The 19,610-nt window shown below is 50.1% G+C and overlaps 1 protein-coding gene across 8 annotated transcripts in view; it reads left to right on the forward strand.

The window, feature by feature from the left end:
* The window catches only part of LOC122366249 (regulating synaptic membrane exocytosis protein 2-like), a 65,281-nt gene that overhangs the window by 21,156 nt on the left and 24,515 nt on the right, over window positions 1-19,610 (forward strand). For all 8 annotated transcript variants that reach the window (XM_043338293.1, XM_043338259.1, XM_043338266.1 and 5 more), the window contains exons 2-3: window positions 14,752-14,956; window positions 16,249-16,930. In XM_043338293.1, the coding sequence (XP_043194228.1) occupies window positions 14,752-14,956; window positions 16,249-16,930 (887 nt within the window). The remainder of the gene's footprint in view (window positions 1-14,751; window positions 14,957-16,248; window positions 16,931-19,610) is intronic.

Raw genomic sequence — 19,610 nt, forward strand, 5'->3', positions numbered from 1 at the left:
GCACAAAAACGCTTATAAAAATTCCAAATGGTTATGGAATAAAATAACATTTAAAAATTGTAAACATAATTGGTAACCTGGCAAGAAATGCTTTTCCGTGTTTCACAGAACAATGGCGATGGGCCTGAAACCCCGGTGTGGCTCATTCGAACGACCGCAAAGAGAAGTATAATTGGAAATCATAAATTGGAACTGACGCCAGCTGTGGAGGGCTAAAACGATGGATGGCCGCTTTGCCCCGGGTGGCCGCTTTGCCCCACTCTCCCCTACATACCTCACCTGTATACGACGAGGCCTTGCGGTACAGCCTAGTCATTCAGGCGTCTACTACTAGTGCCATCTAGCGGGAACAGCCGACTTGCAGCACTTGCACTGGTGCGTTAACCCGGCAGGCGGTGGGCTTTCCGGCCATCTTCCGCGCGGTGGGGGGTGGGGAAGGGGCATTTTTTGTCCCCCCGTATCTCCAAAACTACTTGGCGGATCCGTAAAATTCAAACGTATATCGATATACAAATTGTTGGTATTTATATCATCATGCGATTCACCTAGCTTGAAAATTCAAGAAGATGAGCTGTAGGAATGACAAGATTGAAAAAAAGAGAGACATGGTTAGGTACTTATTTTAACCCACACCCCGCTGGGCTATTCAGCCATACGCGCCCTGCTGGGGGGGGGAGGGGGGGGGAGGGGGGGGGGCAGATTCTGCCGCCCTATCTAACTTCCTAACCTTACCTTTCCCATGTGACACACAGATATGAGAATTTCTAGATCTAGAAATTCTCATATCTGTGGGTTACATGGGGTAAGGTCAGCTTTGTGAGCTCACCATCATAAACAAAGTGGGAGGGGAGTACAAATGCCTTCCTTTTCAACAATCACTTCAAAACCAGTACATAACTACAAAATATTCACAGCACCACAGAAGCATGACCATTTACTCATATGCATTATGCAATAAGACAGTAGATAGGGGGCATAGGGTGCAGCTGATGGACAGCGGTCACTCAAAAAGGTCACGTTAGGTCAGTAAAGGTCAACAGTAGTTTTTCGACAGTAATTTGTATTGAAGACATGGTAGAGTGATGAAATCACGGAATATGTTCAGATAATCAATACCTACGGGTCGTCTGCTAGGAAATGATAAGTGTGACTAGTGTGAGCCAAAAAAAAAAAATCACCAAATGTTAACCACCTAATCGACAATATCATGGAATATTAACCCTCGCCCTGTATGATCATTTTTTCATAACGCGGCCTAGGAGGGGGGGGGGGGGGCGATGCGACTCCCCTCGCGATTCCTATGGCACCTAGAAATACCACATTTGGCAGGTAGGTAGGTGGGCTCCCCGGAATTCTCGCCCCTGTGCAAATTTGGTGATTTTAGGTCAATATTTAGTGGGGGTTTCGGGGGTCAAAATAAAAAAATCGCCGTAACGGCTCCATAGTTTTTCGCTTATACATTTTACTCAATTAAGTCAGCAAAAAAAAAAAACGCCACCATGCTCAGCACGTCAAGGCGCGTCGAATAATATACTTTTCTACTTGCCTAAGTGTACTTACAAGGTTAAACACAACTAAAGTACAACTCAAGCGTCTTAAGAATGGTCTAAATACTTAATGTTGCATATCATTCGACCCGGCTGTTCATGAGTAACAGAATGATACCATTTTAATTTTTAAAGCTTTATCTTTATTATGTGACAAGTTATTGGCACAAACGTAATTTGACCTCAGTTGACTTCATTTGATCTGACCCTTGGTTAACTACATCAAACAAAGAAAAAACAAATGGCAAGTGACATAATGTTAAGTACTGCGGTATATTAACCCTCGCACGACCAGGCCATTTCTCATAACACGAACGACCAGGGGGGGGGGTTGTTACGACCCCCCCCTGGCGTTTCGAAACGGAAGGTCGTAGAGCTTGTGGCGGCCGAGACGAATCGATAAAATATGATAAATTATATTGAGAGACGAAAATAAAGAACAAGACAGTTTGAAAGTAGGCCGCACTCTGAACTAAAAACAATTTCAAACATCGACGTTGACTCGGTTTTCTGAGCTAAAAAGAAATATTGTTTTTCACGCGCGCAGCAACAATGACAAGAAAATAAACATGAATCAAATAAGGCGTGATAAAATAAGAACAAAGACCTCTAATAAAAGGAAGTACGAACTCGCCACAATACTCCCCGCCCCAGAGCGGAGCTAGAAAGTAAGGTATAGTAAATTGCTAAACAAAATCGATCACAAATTGTCAGCCAGAATGGGCGCAGACCAGCTCTTATTAATGGCGGCACAGCGCCTGCCGCGTCGGACGGGAGCGGCGATAAAACGGCGCAGCCCGGAAACTCCGGCGACGGCGACTTGCGACTCGCTGACTTGTGTTCTGCGTTTCGCGGCGACGTATAGGTTCATGTCGTTGACGAACGCTTGGGTATGTAGGTAGGTAGGTACGAAGATAAGAAGCACCGCGGTGGAGCAGGCGGCGTGGCTCAGCGCGGCCTGGATCCACCTTGGTTAGGCCACAAGTCAGCGGAGCCGCTCTTGGAAGAAGCGAGCTTGAGGTCGGTGCGCTGGTATCAACCGGTGCGGAGGGAGGCGGCGCGGCATGGGTGCGGCGCGGCCCGAAACCACCGGCGATTATTCAGGTGATCGTCTGGTCGGTTGTCTTTCTTGCGTGAGTAACGTAGTATATGCATCTCGTTTTCGTTTTCGATTACTTGATGTGTTTCTTCCTCGTTCTTCTTTTAAAGTCTTCTTTGAATGTGCAGGTATATATACAATCTTGAAGAGCAATAATTTACTGTTTAAAAGTTAAATTCATATCACGTCGGGGTCACCAATGTGGCGGCCGAGACGAATCGATAAAATATGATAAATTATATTGAGAGACGAAAATAAAGAACATGACAGTTTGAAAGTAGGCCGCACTCTGAACTAAAAACAATTTCAAACATCGACGTTGACTCGGTTTTCTGAGCTAAAAAGAAATATTGTTTTTCACGCGCGCAGCAACAATGACAAGAAAATAAACATGAATCAAATAAGGCGTGATAAAATAAGAACAAAGACCTCTAATAAAAGGAAGTACGAACTCGCCACAAGCTTAGCGGAAAAAACCAACGGATTGCTCTCAACGAGATCTCGCGATTGGTGGTATATTTTTTGGTCCTAGGTCAACATTTGACCTACTTATGACCGGTCAAAGGTCAAATTTTCCGAAAAAATCAAACTTTTTCAACTTTCCGCGGCGATTGCGGCAAAACAGTGGGAGATATCGACTTGAAACCTTCACTATCGTGTTCCTTGATCAATTCTCTATCGTTTGGTATGTATTTCGTTTCCCTAGCTCTAAAAATGGCGCGTTGGGAGCGCCGGAAGTCGGCAAGGTCACAGTCGGCGGCAGAAATTCGAAAAATCAAAATTTAAATTTTTGAAATCTGATTGTATTTTTGGATTTGGGAGGTCCATTTGCTCCCTATAGAAGCTAATATTGCTGCATATTCCCATTGAGGTGACAAGGATTAGCAAAATAGTGGTTCGGGCGCTTTTCAAAAATAGTACCGGACGCTGTTCCTCTTGTGACGTCATAGCTCCGTGACCTGACCTGACCCGGTCAATTTTCTTGCACCACACGATAGCCAATGCTTGCCCCAACATGCATGGGAAGTTTCATCATGATCCATCAAACAATGTGGGTATCACCAGCAGAAAACCTAGGGATTCGGCGCACACGTTTGGTAACTGTCGGCCGGAGGCTGTACCTCTTATGACGTCATAACTCCGTGACCTGACATGACCCGATCAATTTTTTCGGCAAAAGATGCGCAAAGGTTGCCCCAGAGAGTATTGAAAATTTCAGCCCGCTACGACAAGCCGTTTAGCGTGCACTTCGAAAAAACCTCAGGGGGGGGTGATAACCCCCCCCCCCCCCTAGGCGTTCTAGGGTTAAAGCACAAAAGTGATAGAACGAAGCGGGTATCTCTAATATTTTCCGAATTTGAGTTATTTGAATATTTTCCCATTGGCATAACATTACGACGTAATCACCTCTAACTGATCCCAGGTCAATGACATAAAAAACGAGCTATATGCTATTTAACCCGGCAGTTGCTGGGGTATTTCGCCACCCACCGTTTGCTGGGGGAGGGGGCGTTAAACGCCCCCAGCCGATAACTCGAGAACCAATAGGCGCAGCGAAACGCACGAGGCGGCAAACGAAAGAGGGCGACGAGACGCTTCAAATGAGTACTTTAAAGTTGAATTGTCGGGTCAAGGTCAGGTCAAACACCTGAAATCGGGCTTTCAGTAGCATGGACTTCAGGGCTACGCAATGGGCGCCTCTCGTCATAAACGTTGTCAAAACGGTGCACAATCCATCATATAAGGCCTACAAGAGTGCCAGCTCCATGTAGGGGTCAGTCAAGCATAGGTCAGGGTCAGGTCAGGTCAACCGGATAGGCACATATCCCCGAAAATCAAAACTGATATTCGCAGCCTGCGACACATGTTTTATGAGTAATTTGGGCCGTACAACACGATGGTGACATTCATTTTATCATATGTGTACGTGTTTGGCTCAAAAAGTTCAATTTAAGAAATGTATGTATCATGGTCGTGAAGAAGTCACGAGAAATTGCCAAGATTCAGTTCAAGATTTTGGAAAATGCAGAACTATAATCAATAATCGAAGATAGCCATTTGATTGTCCATGGTATTGGCAGTCTAATGGTGTTTACGGCATGTCTGTATGTCTATTCTGTGATTTTATATGGTTTTTTGAACATATGCCGTTTTTGGTCGAAAACTCAGAAATCATGACGTCACTAAAACCTCGATATCTCAAAAATTTTCCGACTGGTTTTTTGAAACTTTGTCACAATAAACTTCAATCAATTCCCTACAGGTACCCAAATTTTGGCGCGCCTGCGGCGCGCCGTTTTTATGCTATGGCCCGGCGAAAAAAAGTGGGGGCGTTTAACGCCCCCCCCCCCAGCAACTCGCGGGATAACTCGGTGAACTTAGCACATCCTGAAAGTTTGACGGTAATAAGTCCAAAACTGTGAGTTGGACAGGTGTACAGAAATTCGAAATTTGACCATGACCTTGTACCGGTTTTTCTGACCTGGTGAACTGACCCAAGGTTACCCGAACCTTACATTTTCTGGTCATATGTAAAAAGGCTGCCCCATAGGCTGTGCCGAATTTGGTGGCGCTGCGCACCGCCGCTTTCACGCTATCTTTGGAAAACCTTAAGGGAGGTCGCATCAACCCCCCTGCCAGGGAAAGACAGTGAACCATTTCAACCTGTTGTAGAATGTTGATCATTTTCTGATACTTTTTTAGGGACATAAAAACAAACCAGGTACACTTAATAGATTCCTTATCACACTGGTAGGTTTCTTTAGAGCTAATCGCTGGAAAGTTTTCGTGCCTCCTCGATTTGTTTGTGGAATTCATGTCATTGCCGTACGATTTAGGAGACTACCGATAGGCGTTGGAACTAATATTTACAATGTGTAATTTTCATGGTAAATAGGCTCTACCAGGCACCTGATTTAGCACGATATATTTGACCTCTGACAGATATTCTAGATTTCATTCGATAAATAAATCCGCAAACGGTAGCTGTGCGCGAAGTGTTGCAGGCCGGCCGATGCCTTCCCTTCGGGCACCTACTTTTCGTCTTGACCCTGGGTCCTGGGGGTGTCTTTTGGGACTAGTCGGAGGGCGCGTGGGGGGGGGGGGGGCAGGGGGCTCGGTTCGTCATTCAGCCTGCGGGCCACAGCGAGCCCGCTATCATGAATGGACGAGCGGCGGCGCGGCGGCGGCGGCCGTCCGCTGGCGCCATCTGGGCGGCCGGCGCGCCGCTCGCGCTGGCTCGATCAATGCACTGGACGGCTGCCGGCGCGGCGGCCAGCCAAAAATAGACCACGTGGGACGACCAGCCATTTCCCGGCGAGACGTGACGGCGTGTCGTATGCGCACTCCGTCCGCGGCCCCCGTGCGATGAACCGGACGCGCTGCGACGCGGCCCGAGCGCCGCCCAAGTTCAGCCCGCGCCCTTCCCGACCGGGAGTGCCGCGGCTGACCCTCTGAAGCCCAGGCGCTGCATGGAGGTATAAGTGCTGGGCTAGTTTTAGACTGATCCGATAATCTACATTTTATCATTCTTGTGCCCTGCAATGTTGTATTATACAATATGTATTCTTTTTCAACAATAGGTACACAAAATATAAGTACCTACCGGTGGGCCCGAAAAATTTCGAACTTCAAAGTCAAACCCTTTCCAAAACATTCGTCAACATTGCATTAATACGCTTCCCTCATCCGCCGTGAGGAGTGCCACCCTTCTGACGGTTTTCCGCGATTTCTCGAAACGCGCTGGTAATAAAGAGAGCTGAAAGCTGCCACACTTGACCTTTGATTCAAGGCAGGTCTTGTAAGAGCAAAATGCAGTTTCAGGTCAAGTTAAGTCACTGACCTATGATGTTATAAGTAAACCTCTGCGCGGTCCTAAAATGTCACCTCTTCGTAAGGTCCTCGGTGCCAGAGGATCGTTTGTAGGGAGATAGAACTTGCAGGGCTTAGTATCCTCCTAAGGCTTCACAACTTGTACGTCTCGGATTTTTTTTTTCTAAGAGTGAGTTGAGATGTCGGAAACGTACCCATTTTATAGTCACTGGGGAAATATAACTGTTATTTTGGCGCCGGAAATAATCTGGGGCTACCTTAACCAAAGGAATCTTGCCTTAACCCGCGCCCAGTAGGAGAAGGTAGGGGCGTTTCGCCCCTCCCCTACGGGGGGTGGTAGGGTCCACCGATAGCCCTACGCAGTGGCGGCGGAACACCTTCAATTAGGGGGGCGGGGGGCACTGCCAACTTTTGGTCCCATTCTTTCATGCAACGCCCATATAGGGCTAATGTTAAAATGCCAAAATCAAAGGGGGGCACGGTGCTCCGGTGCCCTCCCCGTTCCACCGCCTATGGTCCTACGGGGCGCGGGTCAAGCACTTCAAATAATAATTTCATGCACTCCTTACATGATTTAATGATAAACTTTTGCATCTTTGACATTGCTTGACGTCATTTATGACGTCACTAAGGCCAATGTAGTTTTTCGTCAGTAATTTCCAATCAAATTGAAGTAGCGAGTCGGGGAACCCACTTATGGACCAGAAACACCATCCAAATCACTTGATACGCGATATAATCTCCTTTTAGATCAACTGAGATCACAGATCCGACATTCGGATGCATGCACAATGCACATGCTTGAGAACATATTGGCTAAATAGCTTTGAAAGATGTCTCGGATGCTTTTTGGGCAATGTTGGGCTCTATGAATAAATCAAATTGCACAGTCCACACAGTTAGGTACTCAGGATCACGTTCGTTAACTAAAGATAGGCACTTAATATTATCCAACAAAACACCTTTTATCCATGAATAACCAGTCATGGGGCGCATTGATTCATCAATCATGTTCAAAACACGTGTTGGTGCGAGTGCAAACTTCAGTCAAATGATTTCAAACGTCGAATTATTTTTTGCCATTATCGCCCAAGCAGCGCGGGCCGATAGCGGCTGAACTGTGCGGTCGGCACCCGCATCGGGCGCCGGCTCTGGCCTGTGGTCCTGTGACGTCATTGCTCCACTTCTGTCAGCGTGCCAGCGGCCCGGGCGTGCGGGGCCCGCTGACATGGTGGTACGGAGGACAGGCACATCAATACAACGCCAGAGGCCGGGCCGCCGCGGCTCGCAACGCCGCCACTTGGGCAGGGAGACGAGACGACATCGGGAGACGACGTCGCAAAATACCGAGTGTCTGATTTACCGTACCTATATACTTTGTCAAAAACCTACAGCATGCAGAGCACGCCGACGCGGTGACCCGTCAATGTAGCTTGTCCGAAACCGGTTGAAGTACTGAACCACAGACCGAAATTCGTACAGATAAGATCGTGCAAGGCCGGAGACTTACACTGCACAGCACAGACATGGGCTGGCGTGGGTGTGGGAATGAAATAGATGCTCCGTGCGATCCTCACCCTGTCCCACAGTGACCGTTTGACCGCCTCACTGCTGGCTGGAGCGACTGAGGACTCCCCCTTCAGCCGCGGTGTACCATTAGTCCCTGTAGCGCCGACCGGCCCGAGGGCGCGCCGTCGGAGGTCAGGAAATGAGTGCGGCCGGTCAGCACTGAAGGTCAGGCCGTGACATTTCCAGCCGGAGTGGTCAGATCTCGGCCAGCGGCAGACACCTGGCGACAGTCTCGGGAACTACTCACCAGCCGACCGTGCACTGTGCGGCGCTGATAAAATATTTATGAAAAATGCTGGGTGTGCGAAAAGGGCCGAAAAGGCTGAAAATCAGGAAACGAGTATGTTATACGCCACTTTTGGGTGTTTGGACGTCTTAACCCTCGCCGGCACAGGCCATTTTGAGTCCTTCGACGGCACAAGGGGGGTTGGTACGACCCCCCCTCGCGTTTGGCCCCTGATCGAGCTAGAGCTTCGCGGAAAAAACGAGCGTGTTGCCCGTCACGAGAGGAAGCCGATGATACCCAATTTTAAGGTCCTAGGTCATCGGGTGACCTTCCAGGTCAGGTCAATGACCCGAAAACCGGGAAAATCGGGACCTGTTAGAAAGTCGTAAAGTGTGGCTGCTATGTGGTTTTCCGGGGTGCTGATCACGAATATCGTGTTAGTTTTGATCAGAGATGATGTCTTTAAGCATTTAGACCAGGTCGGGTCAGGTCAGGTCAGGTCAACCGGTAGGGGTTGTGACGGGTATTCGTAATACGTGTCAACCGCCTCGAACAGCTTCGTAACATGTTACGAAGGCACCAAAACTACTTCGTAAATGTTCAAATGGTTGCTAAATTCGAATTCAGCTCCAAAAACTAGCCTAGAAACATGTAAAACTCGAAAAAGTGAACCGAGGTCACCCGAGGTCACCAAAGGTCAATGACCTGACCCGACCTTCAGGTGAACTTGATACCCACCCTAATGCATGGGAGCAACATCAAATCACGTGTTTGAACGTTTGAAACCACGAAAAGCTTGCAAACGCGCGGCTAATGCGAGCCGACATGCGCCGAACTGCGATTTCGGCCAAACATGGTCACAGAAAAGAGGTCACAGGTCAAAGGTCATTGGGGTTAGGGTCATGAAATTTTCAGGGTAGGTGTAAAATTGATCATTGCGAGGGTACTGAAAGTTTCGTTGCAATCGGCCGCTTTTTACGCGAGTTATTCGCGAAAAACCTTAGGGGGGGTTGCATCACCCCCCCCCCCCCGGCGAGGGTTAATATCTATGGAAGTGGTAGATAATCTCTGAAATAATTTCCTAACCAATGCGGAAATCCGAGAAGTAAAATCAATAATCGTGGGTGGATGATAATCAAAGAAAATAAAAAGTCAATTACATTTGAATAAATAATTTGCAGTTTAAATGACTATTCTCATTTCAACATAATTGCAAATAATTTGAAACGAGGAGCTAAAGATGCCGGTGAACCCAGCCGGCGAGGGAGGGAGGAGCCAACCGTTTGCCATACGTATGAATTTAGGGGCAGTGAAATGTCACAAAAGTACTTTTGGAGGGATGTAGATGGGTGCTACGTCTGTGACAAATTCAACGTAAAAGTGAGTGTTTGAAAAGAAGACGAGGTGCACGGTTGATGCAAGACCATTCTGATTTAAACCATTAGGCTCCTCTGAAACTGCGATGTAAACCAACATAAGGTACCAGGGAGTGATGACATCATTTCGTGAGAAGAATAACCCATGTTGAAACGTAATATGATAACGCAATATTGAAATGATAACGCAAACGCAATCACCTTTCACAAGTAAAGTGAAGGTGTGTAGGATGTATTTTAATTTGAATGGTTCGCTGTTGGCCTCCTGTTTTCGCGCCACCATCAGTACGAGTGTGGACCGGCCGAGCGATCCGGAGCTGACAGCGGAGTCTCGCCATCTGTTCCATGCGCTGGTCAGGGCAACATCAGGCAAAACCCATTACTGGGACGGCATGGTCTTTGTCCGCGCCCGGGCTGTGACGCAACGTTTCGCTGGAACGTGAGCAAAAAAGGCCGATATAATCCCTTGCAAATATCAAGACGGACACAAAGACATAGCAAGCGAAACATAGATGATACTGCAAGAAGCCTTTCGTCCGCTTGTCATAGGGTCGTCACGAGTGGTGTGCTTTCCTTGGCTTATTTTCCATAAACCCAGAAATGTTACGTAAAACTCCCCCCCCCCCCTCCGTACTGGATGGAAGTGCCTCCTCATTATGACGCTACATTTTCAAGCTATAGTTATTTTTAGTCGTCTTAGACCACTTGGCAGCAAACTAACATTAGATTCCTTGTTGCGAGCAGCGTCAGTTAGATACTCCTTGTTGCCCAAAATCAAATTTAAAATTGACTTTGTTGACCATACTTTTTCTAATTTCTCAAACTTTTGTGGGTTAAAGGCTTAGACCTAAATATACAAATGTGACGTCTAACTTGCCTGTTTGACCTGACCTGCCTTGGACCTGACCTGACGATCAGGACCTCCTGTTGACCAGATGTGACCCAACTCTTACCTAACGCTGACCTGACCGTTGCTGACCCGCCGCCGGAACCAGTGGAACCAGTGACGTGTGCATGGCGCCGGGTGCGATCGACCGTTGGGTCGGCCGCCAGTTGGGCCGCCACCTCCTCTCTCGCCGGGCCGACCCACCAATCAATGACCGGCCGGCCGGCGACCTTGGGGGGCTGCTGGCCGCTCCAGCGACCGGGCAGACCGCCAGCACGGAACGCGGCCCGGGGACGGGGCACCGCGAGGCTCGAGCGAGACGTGGCGATACCTGCAGCTCGTCCGTCCCCAGGTCATGCTAGGTCGTAAATGTATCTTGCTAGCCTTGTGTGCGAAGGTACTCGCCATGCGTCTTGTTTCGCTGTAGGTATCTGCTGAATCCCTTCATATTGAAACTACCCGAGAACAATCTTCGTTGATTTGTACAATTTGGCCCTCTAATTTAAAGCCACATCAAAATACTGTAGCGGATGATCAGCCAAGTTGACCAAGTGATCAGCAACATACCTGTCTAGTGTCTCCCCATCGATATAAAATCACTTACATGTACTCATAGTATAGTAATAATTGTAGGTCCGTTATTGAAATATGGTGATCGGAATCAGTAGCCAGGATGCATGTTTCCAACTTCGGTTGTTCTGTACGGCTTGGCAATGTTTCTAGAACAAACTTCCATAGGTGAAGTGCAGTTTATTATGCATAATGCATAATGCTTATTTATTTAAGCCAATACATTAAGAATAGGTATATAACATTAAGCTGAAGCTCTACTGCATACAAGCTCTGCTGCATACAACAACATCAGACGCTCCAAGCGCAACTAAAAGGTCAAAAGTTCCTTGGCTGCTTAGCGATGGGTATCTTTTATTTGATAGACTTTCGTACTCGTATATGATCAGTGATGAGTTCCCCATTGATTATAATCAATTATTCATGATGAATAATTATTCATCACACTTGGGAGAGCATTTAAAAAATGTTCATAGAGTATCGGCGCCTATCACATTTGTTGCTATGGGTTTAGAAGTGCATTTGTTAGTTTTTTCTTGTGGAAGAGCATGACGCTGAGACGTTTCATGCATTGATATCTAAAGAGATTCTTTTTACTGAGCTTGTCCCCAACTCGTTTATAAAAATAATCGTTAAAACCACTCGTCACGAAAATAAACAAAATGAATGCATTCCGAAGAACGGGATGTCACGTATTCATACAGGCCCGTCCATATCGGCCGCCCGGGGAAGTAACTGAGCGTTTCAGGCTCCAACTGTGAGGTAGGCTGGCCCGCAGCACACGGGTGCGATGCGGTACAGTATACTCAGGCAGCTTTTGCCAAATTGTCAGGGAACTCAAATTTGTTTTTCAATAGAAAAACACAATTCTAAAGAATAGTGTTTTAACTATTGACAACAAACCTTCGGTTACCTACTCTGAATCCAGTCCGAGAACTGACAATGCTGCATGCTTATTGCTTATTGCTTACAGCTTACTGGCCATATTATAATTTTGGAGGTAGGAGGACATGTTGAATGGCTTGCTAAAACAGCAGTTGAACTACTGAAATTGTATATTGCAAAGATAGTTAGGTACCTACCTACTCTTTTTTCATCTGAAATACAGCTCAGCAGTGAGCAGACCTTAGGGTTGATTATCGTTGAAGATGTCTAGATTATTATTGAACATATCTTCCTGTGGTCTACTTTTAAGCTTAATGTAATAGGTAAGAGCTGCTTATTGCTGCATATAGGTTCAAGACTTACCAATCATGAAGGTGTCTTTTAACACCAATATGTGATGCTCATAACCATTACGATCGATCAGCAGCATAGACCCGGGAACCGGGGGGGGGGGGGGGCAGCGGGGGCGCTTGCCCCCCCCCCCCCAACTTGGGAGCCGAGGGGGCGGCGCCCCCTCAACATTGAGGCAGCGAGAAAAGGTCTTTCCTCCCTTTTCCGGACTTCTTTCCTTCTTGTTTCCTTTATACATCTAAACATCACCACACGGCATTTTCCTTGCCATCTGAATGGTTTCTGCTGATACAGTATCGATTTTACAACATCTGCTATTGTCATCCCGCTTTGATTTGGGCCTGACCTTGGCCATAAGCTTGGTGCAGGCCAGTTTTACACTGGAGCATTTTGAGTCAACTTGAGAAATGCATAGCGTACAACGGTGGTAAAATCGTTGCTATAGGTATAACACAGTTTACCCGCTCCGGGTGTGAGGGAGGGGTGTGGGGCAATGAGTGCACTGACGTGGCGCCCTCGGTATGGGATGGGATGCATGGGATACATTAGAGGGCCGGTATGGGATTAAAGCTCAGCGACACTAAGGGCTTATGTGGTGCCTTCGGTTATCGGTAGCACCCTCAGAATCACCGGCGTAGGGCCCTCAGAGCCGCCGGTAAGGGGCCTTTAGAGGCACCGGTGTGGGGCCGTCATGCAGGTGCCGGTGTGGGCGCTCAGAGGTGCTAGTGTGATTCTCTCAGAGGCGCCGATGAGGGTCCTTACAGGCGTTGCTGTGGGCCCTCATAGACGCTGGTGTGGAGCAGTACAGACGGGTGTGGGGGCTTTAGACCTGCTGACGCGAACTCTCTACAAGCCGGCAGGGGGTCTCAGTGACCGGCAAGGGGTCCTTAGGCCGGCAGAAGAAGTCCTGTGGGGTCCTCAGAGACCGGCATGGTACTGTCAGACGCCGGTGGGGCCCTCAGACTCACCGGTGTGGGACCCTCAAAAGTCACCAGTGGGTGGCCTTTACATAGATGCGCAGCGCAGGTGTTGGTTGGGTCCTCAGAGCTGCCGATACAGGGCTTAATTTTAATAGGCACTGGTGTAGGCACTCAGAGTTGGGTGTGAAACCCTCAGAGACACCGGCGTGGGTCCTCATAAGCGCCGATGAGGGCCCCATAGTTGCCGTTATGGGGCCCTCAGAAAAAATAAGTGTGGGACCATCACAGGCGGGAAATGCCCCTAGAACTGGCCCCTCATAGGCCGGTAAGGACTCTCAGAGGCCACGGCCAGTAACGAGCCTTTGGAGACCACCGAGGTGCCCTGATTAGGCGCAAGAGGCCCTCAGAAGCCGGCGTGGGGCCCTTATGGAGATCTTAGTGTGGCTATTTAGGGCCCATGAGGTGCTCTAACGAGCCCCATGGGGCGGTCGGCGGTTTGACCTTCAGCGGTCAAATGGCGCCGCAGGGCCCCTCGGACCCGAATGGGGGGGGGGGGCACGTGTCCCCTTAGGCCCCTAGCTACGCCACTGTTTCATATGCATCATGTCAGGTATTTTAGGCTCGCCCCCCCCCCCCCCCCAACTTGAAAATCGTTCCCGGGCCCCTGATCAGCACATCTTCGCCTTACTTTCACGCTATTCGTAGAGGATGCAAACGTTATTTATAGCGCTTTTTCAGATAACGTCCTTTGTGTGTAGCCCACCCACACATAGTTACAGGCAACAAAGGCGGATAGCTGCAGAGACCCGGACACAGCCGACCTTTTCTTGGCACTCGTCCGTTTTCTGACTACCACCAGTGCCTGGTTCCCTACCGAGATGCCGCAGTGTTGACGCCAGCTTGGCGCCCGCACCACGCCTGGAGACTCTCCGCGCCCCAGCGCCGGCCACTGCCTGTATAATAACACATTTATGAGATATATTATACGGTCGGTGGGTGCGTGGGGCGGTCGGAGCGGCGCGCACCACCCCCGAATAGCCGGCCATTCGCGCGGTCATACATCACACGGCTCGTGCTGAGCTGGTAGAGTGGCGCCGCGGCCGGCGGCCTATCGTGGCTGACTGACCAGCAGGACCCAGTGTCGCCGGCCGCTGGTATCGGCGGGCACCGGACGTGGTTCACTGGTCACTGGTCTGATACTGGGCCCGACCCGACCTGGTCATCAGCGTGCTGAGCTGATCTGCTGCTGATGCAGCGTCAGGCGAGGTGTGGGGGGGGGGGGGGGTCACAGCGTGGATGATGTATGCGCGTTTAAGATGGGGTCATTGGCGGTAACGCTGTTCTTATATCCTGCTAATAAAGACTCGGAAAAGTGCATTTTTAATCAGCAAACGGAAGTTGAAATATTTTATCTCCAAATTCAGAACCTGCGAACTACCAACGACCCGACCTGGGCCTATAGTAATCGGGCCGTTTCTGTCCCCCCTGCAGGAGGAAACAGGACGAGGTGCGGCTCCTGGAGGACCGCATCCGACAGCGCGGGGAACAGCAGCGCAAGGCGGGCGTCGAGCTGGACGCCACCTGCCAGATCTGCCTCAAGACCAAGTTCGCGGACGGCATCGGGCACACGTGCAACTACTGCTCCATCCGGTGCTGTGCCAAGTGCAGCGGCAAGGTCACTCTGCGCTCCGGCAAGGTCAGTAGACGCTCCGGGGAGGCTAAACAATGGATCGGGGAGGTCAGTTAACGCTCCCTTCCTGTCCTCCCTCCTACATCCTCCCTTAAGTCTCCTTCTTCCCTTCTCTCTTGCTCATCGTCCATCATGCCTCCTCCCTCCTCCCTCCTCCCTCCTCCCTCCTCCCTCCTCCCTCCTCCCTCCTCCCTCCTCCCTCCTCCCTCCTCCCTCCTCCCTCCTCCCTCCTCCCTCCTCTCTCCTCTCTCCTCCCTCCTCCCTCCTCCCTCCTCCATCCCTCCTCCCTCCTCCCTCCTCCCTCCTCCCTCCTCCCTCCTCCCTCCTCCCTCCTCCCTCCCCCCTCCTCCCTCCTCCCTCCTCCCTGCTCCCTCCTCCCTCCCCCCGGGCCCCTCCTACCTCCTCTCCCCTCCCTCCTCCCTCCTTCCTCCTCCCTCCTCCCACCTCCCTCCTCCCTCCTCCCTCCTCCGTCCTCCGTCCTCCCTCCTCCCTCCTCCTTCCTCCCCCTTCTCCATCCTTCCTCCTCCCTCCTCCCTCCTCCGTCCTCTCCCCGCCCTCCTCCCTTCCCCTCCCCTGCAGTTCGGGTGCGTAGCTATGCAGCGGAGCGCCCGGCGATATTGTCTGTAGCGCGCCGGGCCACGTCGCAGCGCGAATCGAGCGGCGCTGGCGGCGCGGCTGCGGCGAGCTGGCAGCCACGCCGCCGCACCGACCTCCAATCAATTACTGAGTTACACTGCGCCGGCAGGCGAGCACCAGCTATCGACTTGTCATTGATTCCCGCCGCCAGATGCCCCAGTAACGCTGCTGCTCTCTGCCGTGGCGCTACGTCCTCGACCGTCTCTCAACATTCGCAGTTTTCACGACCGTCTCTTGGCGCTCGCAGTTGGCACGACCGTCTCTCTAGGGCTGACTTGATGTGACGACGCGATCTCTGCGTCTATGCTTGTTTGGCGTTTGCTATTCGACCGATATTGTTCTATTAGCTATCTTCCGTGACGAGCTTTTGAGTACTTGAATATATCCCAGAAAGTAGGTAGGTAAGCAAAAGTCGGATTTTGGGGATAGACGCGAATGGAAACACAAGGGAGGAAAGTGGGAAAGAACGCGCAAGGAAGGCTACGGGAAGGAATAACATCCGCCTCCCGAATTGACTAATATTCGGTTTAATTTTGCAAAATCTGAAAGTATCCGGCAGCATCATTACCAGCTTTACTATTTAGATGCTCTTCATTAACAACTACTTGTTATTTTAAAACAGTTCACTTAGCCTCAATCCATTGCTTTCTGTTCCCTTTCAGGTAATATGGGTTTGCATCCTATGCCGAAAGAAGCAGGAGCTGCTGATCAAGACGGGCAAGTGGATCCAGGGCGGCATGGGCTCTCACAGCGACGACATCCGGCGCAGGATGGAGGCGGACCTGCGCTCGGAGGCGGCCACACCCACCTCGGAGGCGGAGCGCGGCCGGATGGGGCTGCACCGCACCTCCAGCCTGCAGGGCCGCGAGCTCTCGCGCGCCGGCAGCCTGCAGGGCCGCGAGCTGCGCCGCCAGTACTCGCACGACCGGCCGCCTCCGGAGCCGTCCCGCGCGGCCGCCGGCTCCTCAGCAGCGGCCGCCGCCGCAGCCGCCGCGGCGGTGCGCGGACGGCCGGGCGGCGAGCGCGCCAGCTCGGCGTGCGGCTACACACGCCGACTGCTACCCGAGAGTGCCGACGAGCTGCGGCCACTGTACCCATCCGACGAGCTGCGGCGCACCCACCTGGACACGCCCGGCCGGCACCGCAAGATCGAGGTGCGCACTGACTCTCTGAGCTCGGACCAGTCCGAGTCGGTACGGCCGCCGCCGCCGAAGCCGCACAAGCACCGCCGGCGCACGCGGCAGCACTCGGTCAGCTCCAGTGACGACGAGATCCGCTCGACGCCCGAGTGCACCAGCGGTGGCGAGGAGGAGGTGGAGAGCACTGAGAGTATCTCTGAGAAAGGTGGGTTCACACCGGGCAGCGGCAGGGCATTGGTGAGTCTCGAAACGGCCTTGTCGGGAATAGACGCGAACAAAACGAGAGGAGGGAAGTGGGAAAGAACGCGGAGGAAACAGGAGCTTTCGAACTAATGTTGTGGTCCGACTAGCATATACCATTACACGCTGTTTATTGTCATTCGAACAAGTACTTAAAATCAGAGGCCCGCTCAGTCGATTTCCCTAAAGTCGTTGTTGTAAGCTGCCGCTTTTTTGCCACGGTGTCTGCCCATCGGCACCAAGGTCGCTACGTCAACGACTCTAAGGAGGAGCATGTCCGACGTCCCACGGTCAGGCTTCTCATGACGTCATCAAAACCAGCGCTGCCTCAGTGCTCAGTGACTCGGGCTTTCCTGGAGCCGATGAATTTAGAGGAGAGACCGACTCGACCTCATTGTGATTACGTCAACGGCAGGTTTATTGCTTATTAACCCGATAGTTAATGGGCTTCCACCCACCGGCCAGACGCCGGGGAGGGGTCAACAGAGGCCGCTTTATGATTTTCAGTCATGCATCTGGAATGTTTATAGTAAGATACAATATTTTGTTTTAGAATGAAGTAAGATACAATGGTGATAATTAAGTAAGATATTCTTATTTCTAAACTCGGCTCGTAAAAATGTCCAGTGCCCATATCAAGAGGCCCTTTTTTATTATTAAAATAACCGATCATCTGGGCAATGGAATCTATTTTCTGGCTCACTTCTTTGGGGACTCTGAGATCTGAACGTTTAACTACATTTTTGCGGCTGTTGATTCCTGCTGGAGGTAGTGGAAGTTAAAATTTGTCTATATCTTACCGTTGAGTGAAGAAGAATCATTCCATACCAAAAACATTTTCAGGTCAGGTGAGGTCACCGACCTATGATGTCTAATGTCTATACACTCTACATCTTAGATGGGTGGACCAACGTGCGTCTCGAAAATTCGAAAACTCGTAGCGCTCTCAGTGCCAGATAATAGCCGTTTTCACGACGACAATCTCGTACACATTTGATGCATATTTGGTGCAGATTAGGTGCAGATTTGGTCAAATTAGGTTCAGTGTATCTCTTAGAAGCTATCAGCTAGGGTTGCACTAATTGCTTATATGCCTCCTTAGTCCTTTGTCATATTATCAGAGAGTAAACACTGAAATAAATTAATAAAATAAAGATATTTGCTTAGAAAGAAATAAGGTGCAGATTTGGTCAAATTAGGTGCATCCGCTGGATAGCCTGTCGTGAAAACGGCTAATTTCTCGCTGGGCAACTCTCAGGAAGTTACAGAATCCCGAGTCTTTGCTTGTAGGATATATCTCACATCTTAACGGTTATATGAGGTCAAGTCAGTTACTTGACCCTTCCAACTCAAAAGTGAATATAAAACGGTTGATCTAAGCGTCTAAAATTGAATACTACATGCTGCGTTTTTTAACGGCGAACACACGAATCTTATTTTCCCGAAGCTGTAGCTAATCAGAGGTGACACGGTGCAGGGTTCGTAGTCGCACCCGCCATCTTTGGCCAGGGGCGTTTGTCTAAAAGCGATATGTTTGGCGAGGGTAAAAACGTTAATGGCTGTTTTGTCAACACTTTATTCAAGTCACTGCACGCATCTGGAATTTCGGCCTGCATCTCGTAGCCATTGATGTAATGTCCATCACAAAAAAGCTGGTGAGTTGTTTCGTCCATCCCGAAGGTCAAATTCTCTTCTGTGTCAAATTCTTCATGCCTGATATTGTGGGTAGAAGGGGCCAGTGGCGCAGCCAGGATTTCGTTTCGGGGGGGGGGGGTCATCGCTTCCAAAGCGGGCCCCCTAGTGTGCGGGCCCCCACCCATTTTTCAGAATCTCTCCATATTTCATACGCATTCTGCTGGGCCCCCTTTACCTGCACGATAACCCTGAGCGAGTTTGAATCAGAAAATTTGCATAGAACAGTAGCTCGGTAATCACCCGGTCTTCACTTTTTACGCAAATTGACCACGACAGAAATATGTTACTATGACGTATGACTTCGTATCTTTCGAGTCCGATATGAGCCCCAATTCCGCAATATGCATAGCATATTATATGCAATCGGAACTGTTGCCTGCTTCTGTCGCACAAGATTTAAAAGTAGTCCCATGTGCCTGTCCTAAGTCATCTATTGGCTGCTGTAGTAGATTGTGCTTTTATTCTTCTTCATTACGTGAATTCGCTCGTAAGAAGTTTTAACCCTCGCCGGCACAGGGGGGAGGGGTTGATGCAACCCCCTAAGGTTTTTTCGCGAAGAACTCGCGTAAAAAAGCGGCTGATCGCGACGTAACTTCCATAGTGCGCTGAAATTCGCGCAACTTATAGAACAAGGATGGGTAACGTGTCTGTGAAGAGTCACAGCTCGATCGGGCCGGTGGTGAGCACATGGCGCGTGCTCAAAAAGTGCAAATTCGCGTCATAGACTTTACATGCATAAATCGGCTTGCAAAAATGGGCGACAATGGCTCAACTTGCCCGACACGGGTCCGGTCCCCGTGCAGTATCTCGGTAACCGTGGGTCCGATCGGCACGAGGAACACAGTATCGTGCATGAGAATCGAACGGGCTATCGAATGGTGTGCGGTGCAGAGATGGCACGCGCCACGTGCACCCGTGAGGGCACTTATGCTTGAAAAATTGACGTTTTG

This window comes from Amphibalanus amphitrite, unplaced genomic scaffold (genome assembly GCF_019059575.1).
Source record: "Amphibalanus amphitrite isolate SeventyFive unplaced genomic scaffold, NRLGWU_Aamphi_draft 000029F_arrow, whole genome shotgun sequence".
NCBI classification, from domain to species: Eukaryota; Metazoa; Arthropoda; class Thecostraca; order Balanomorpha; family Balanidae; genus Amphibalanus; species Amphibalanus amphitrite.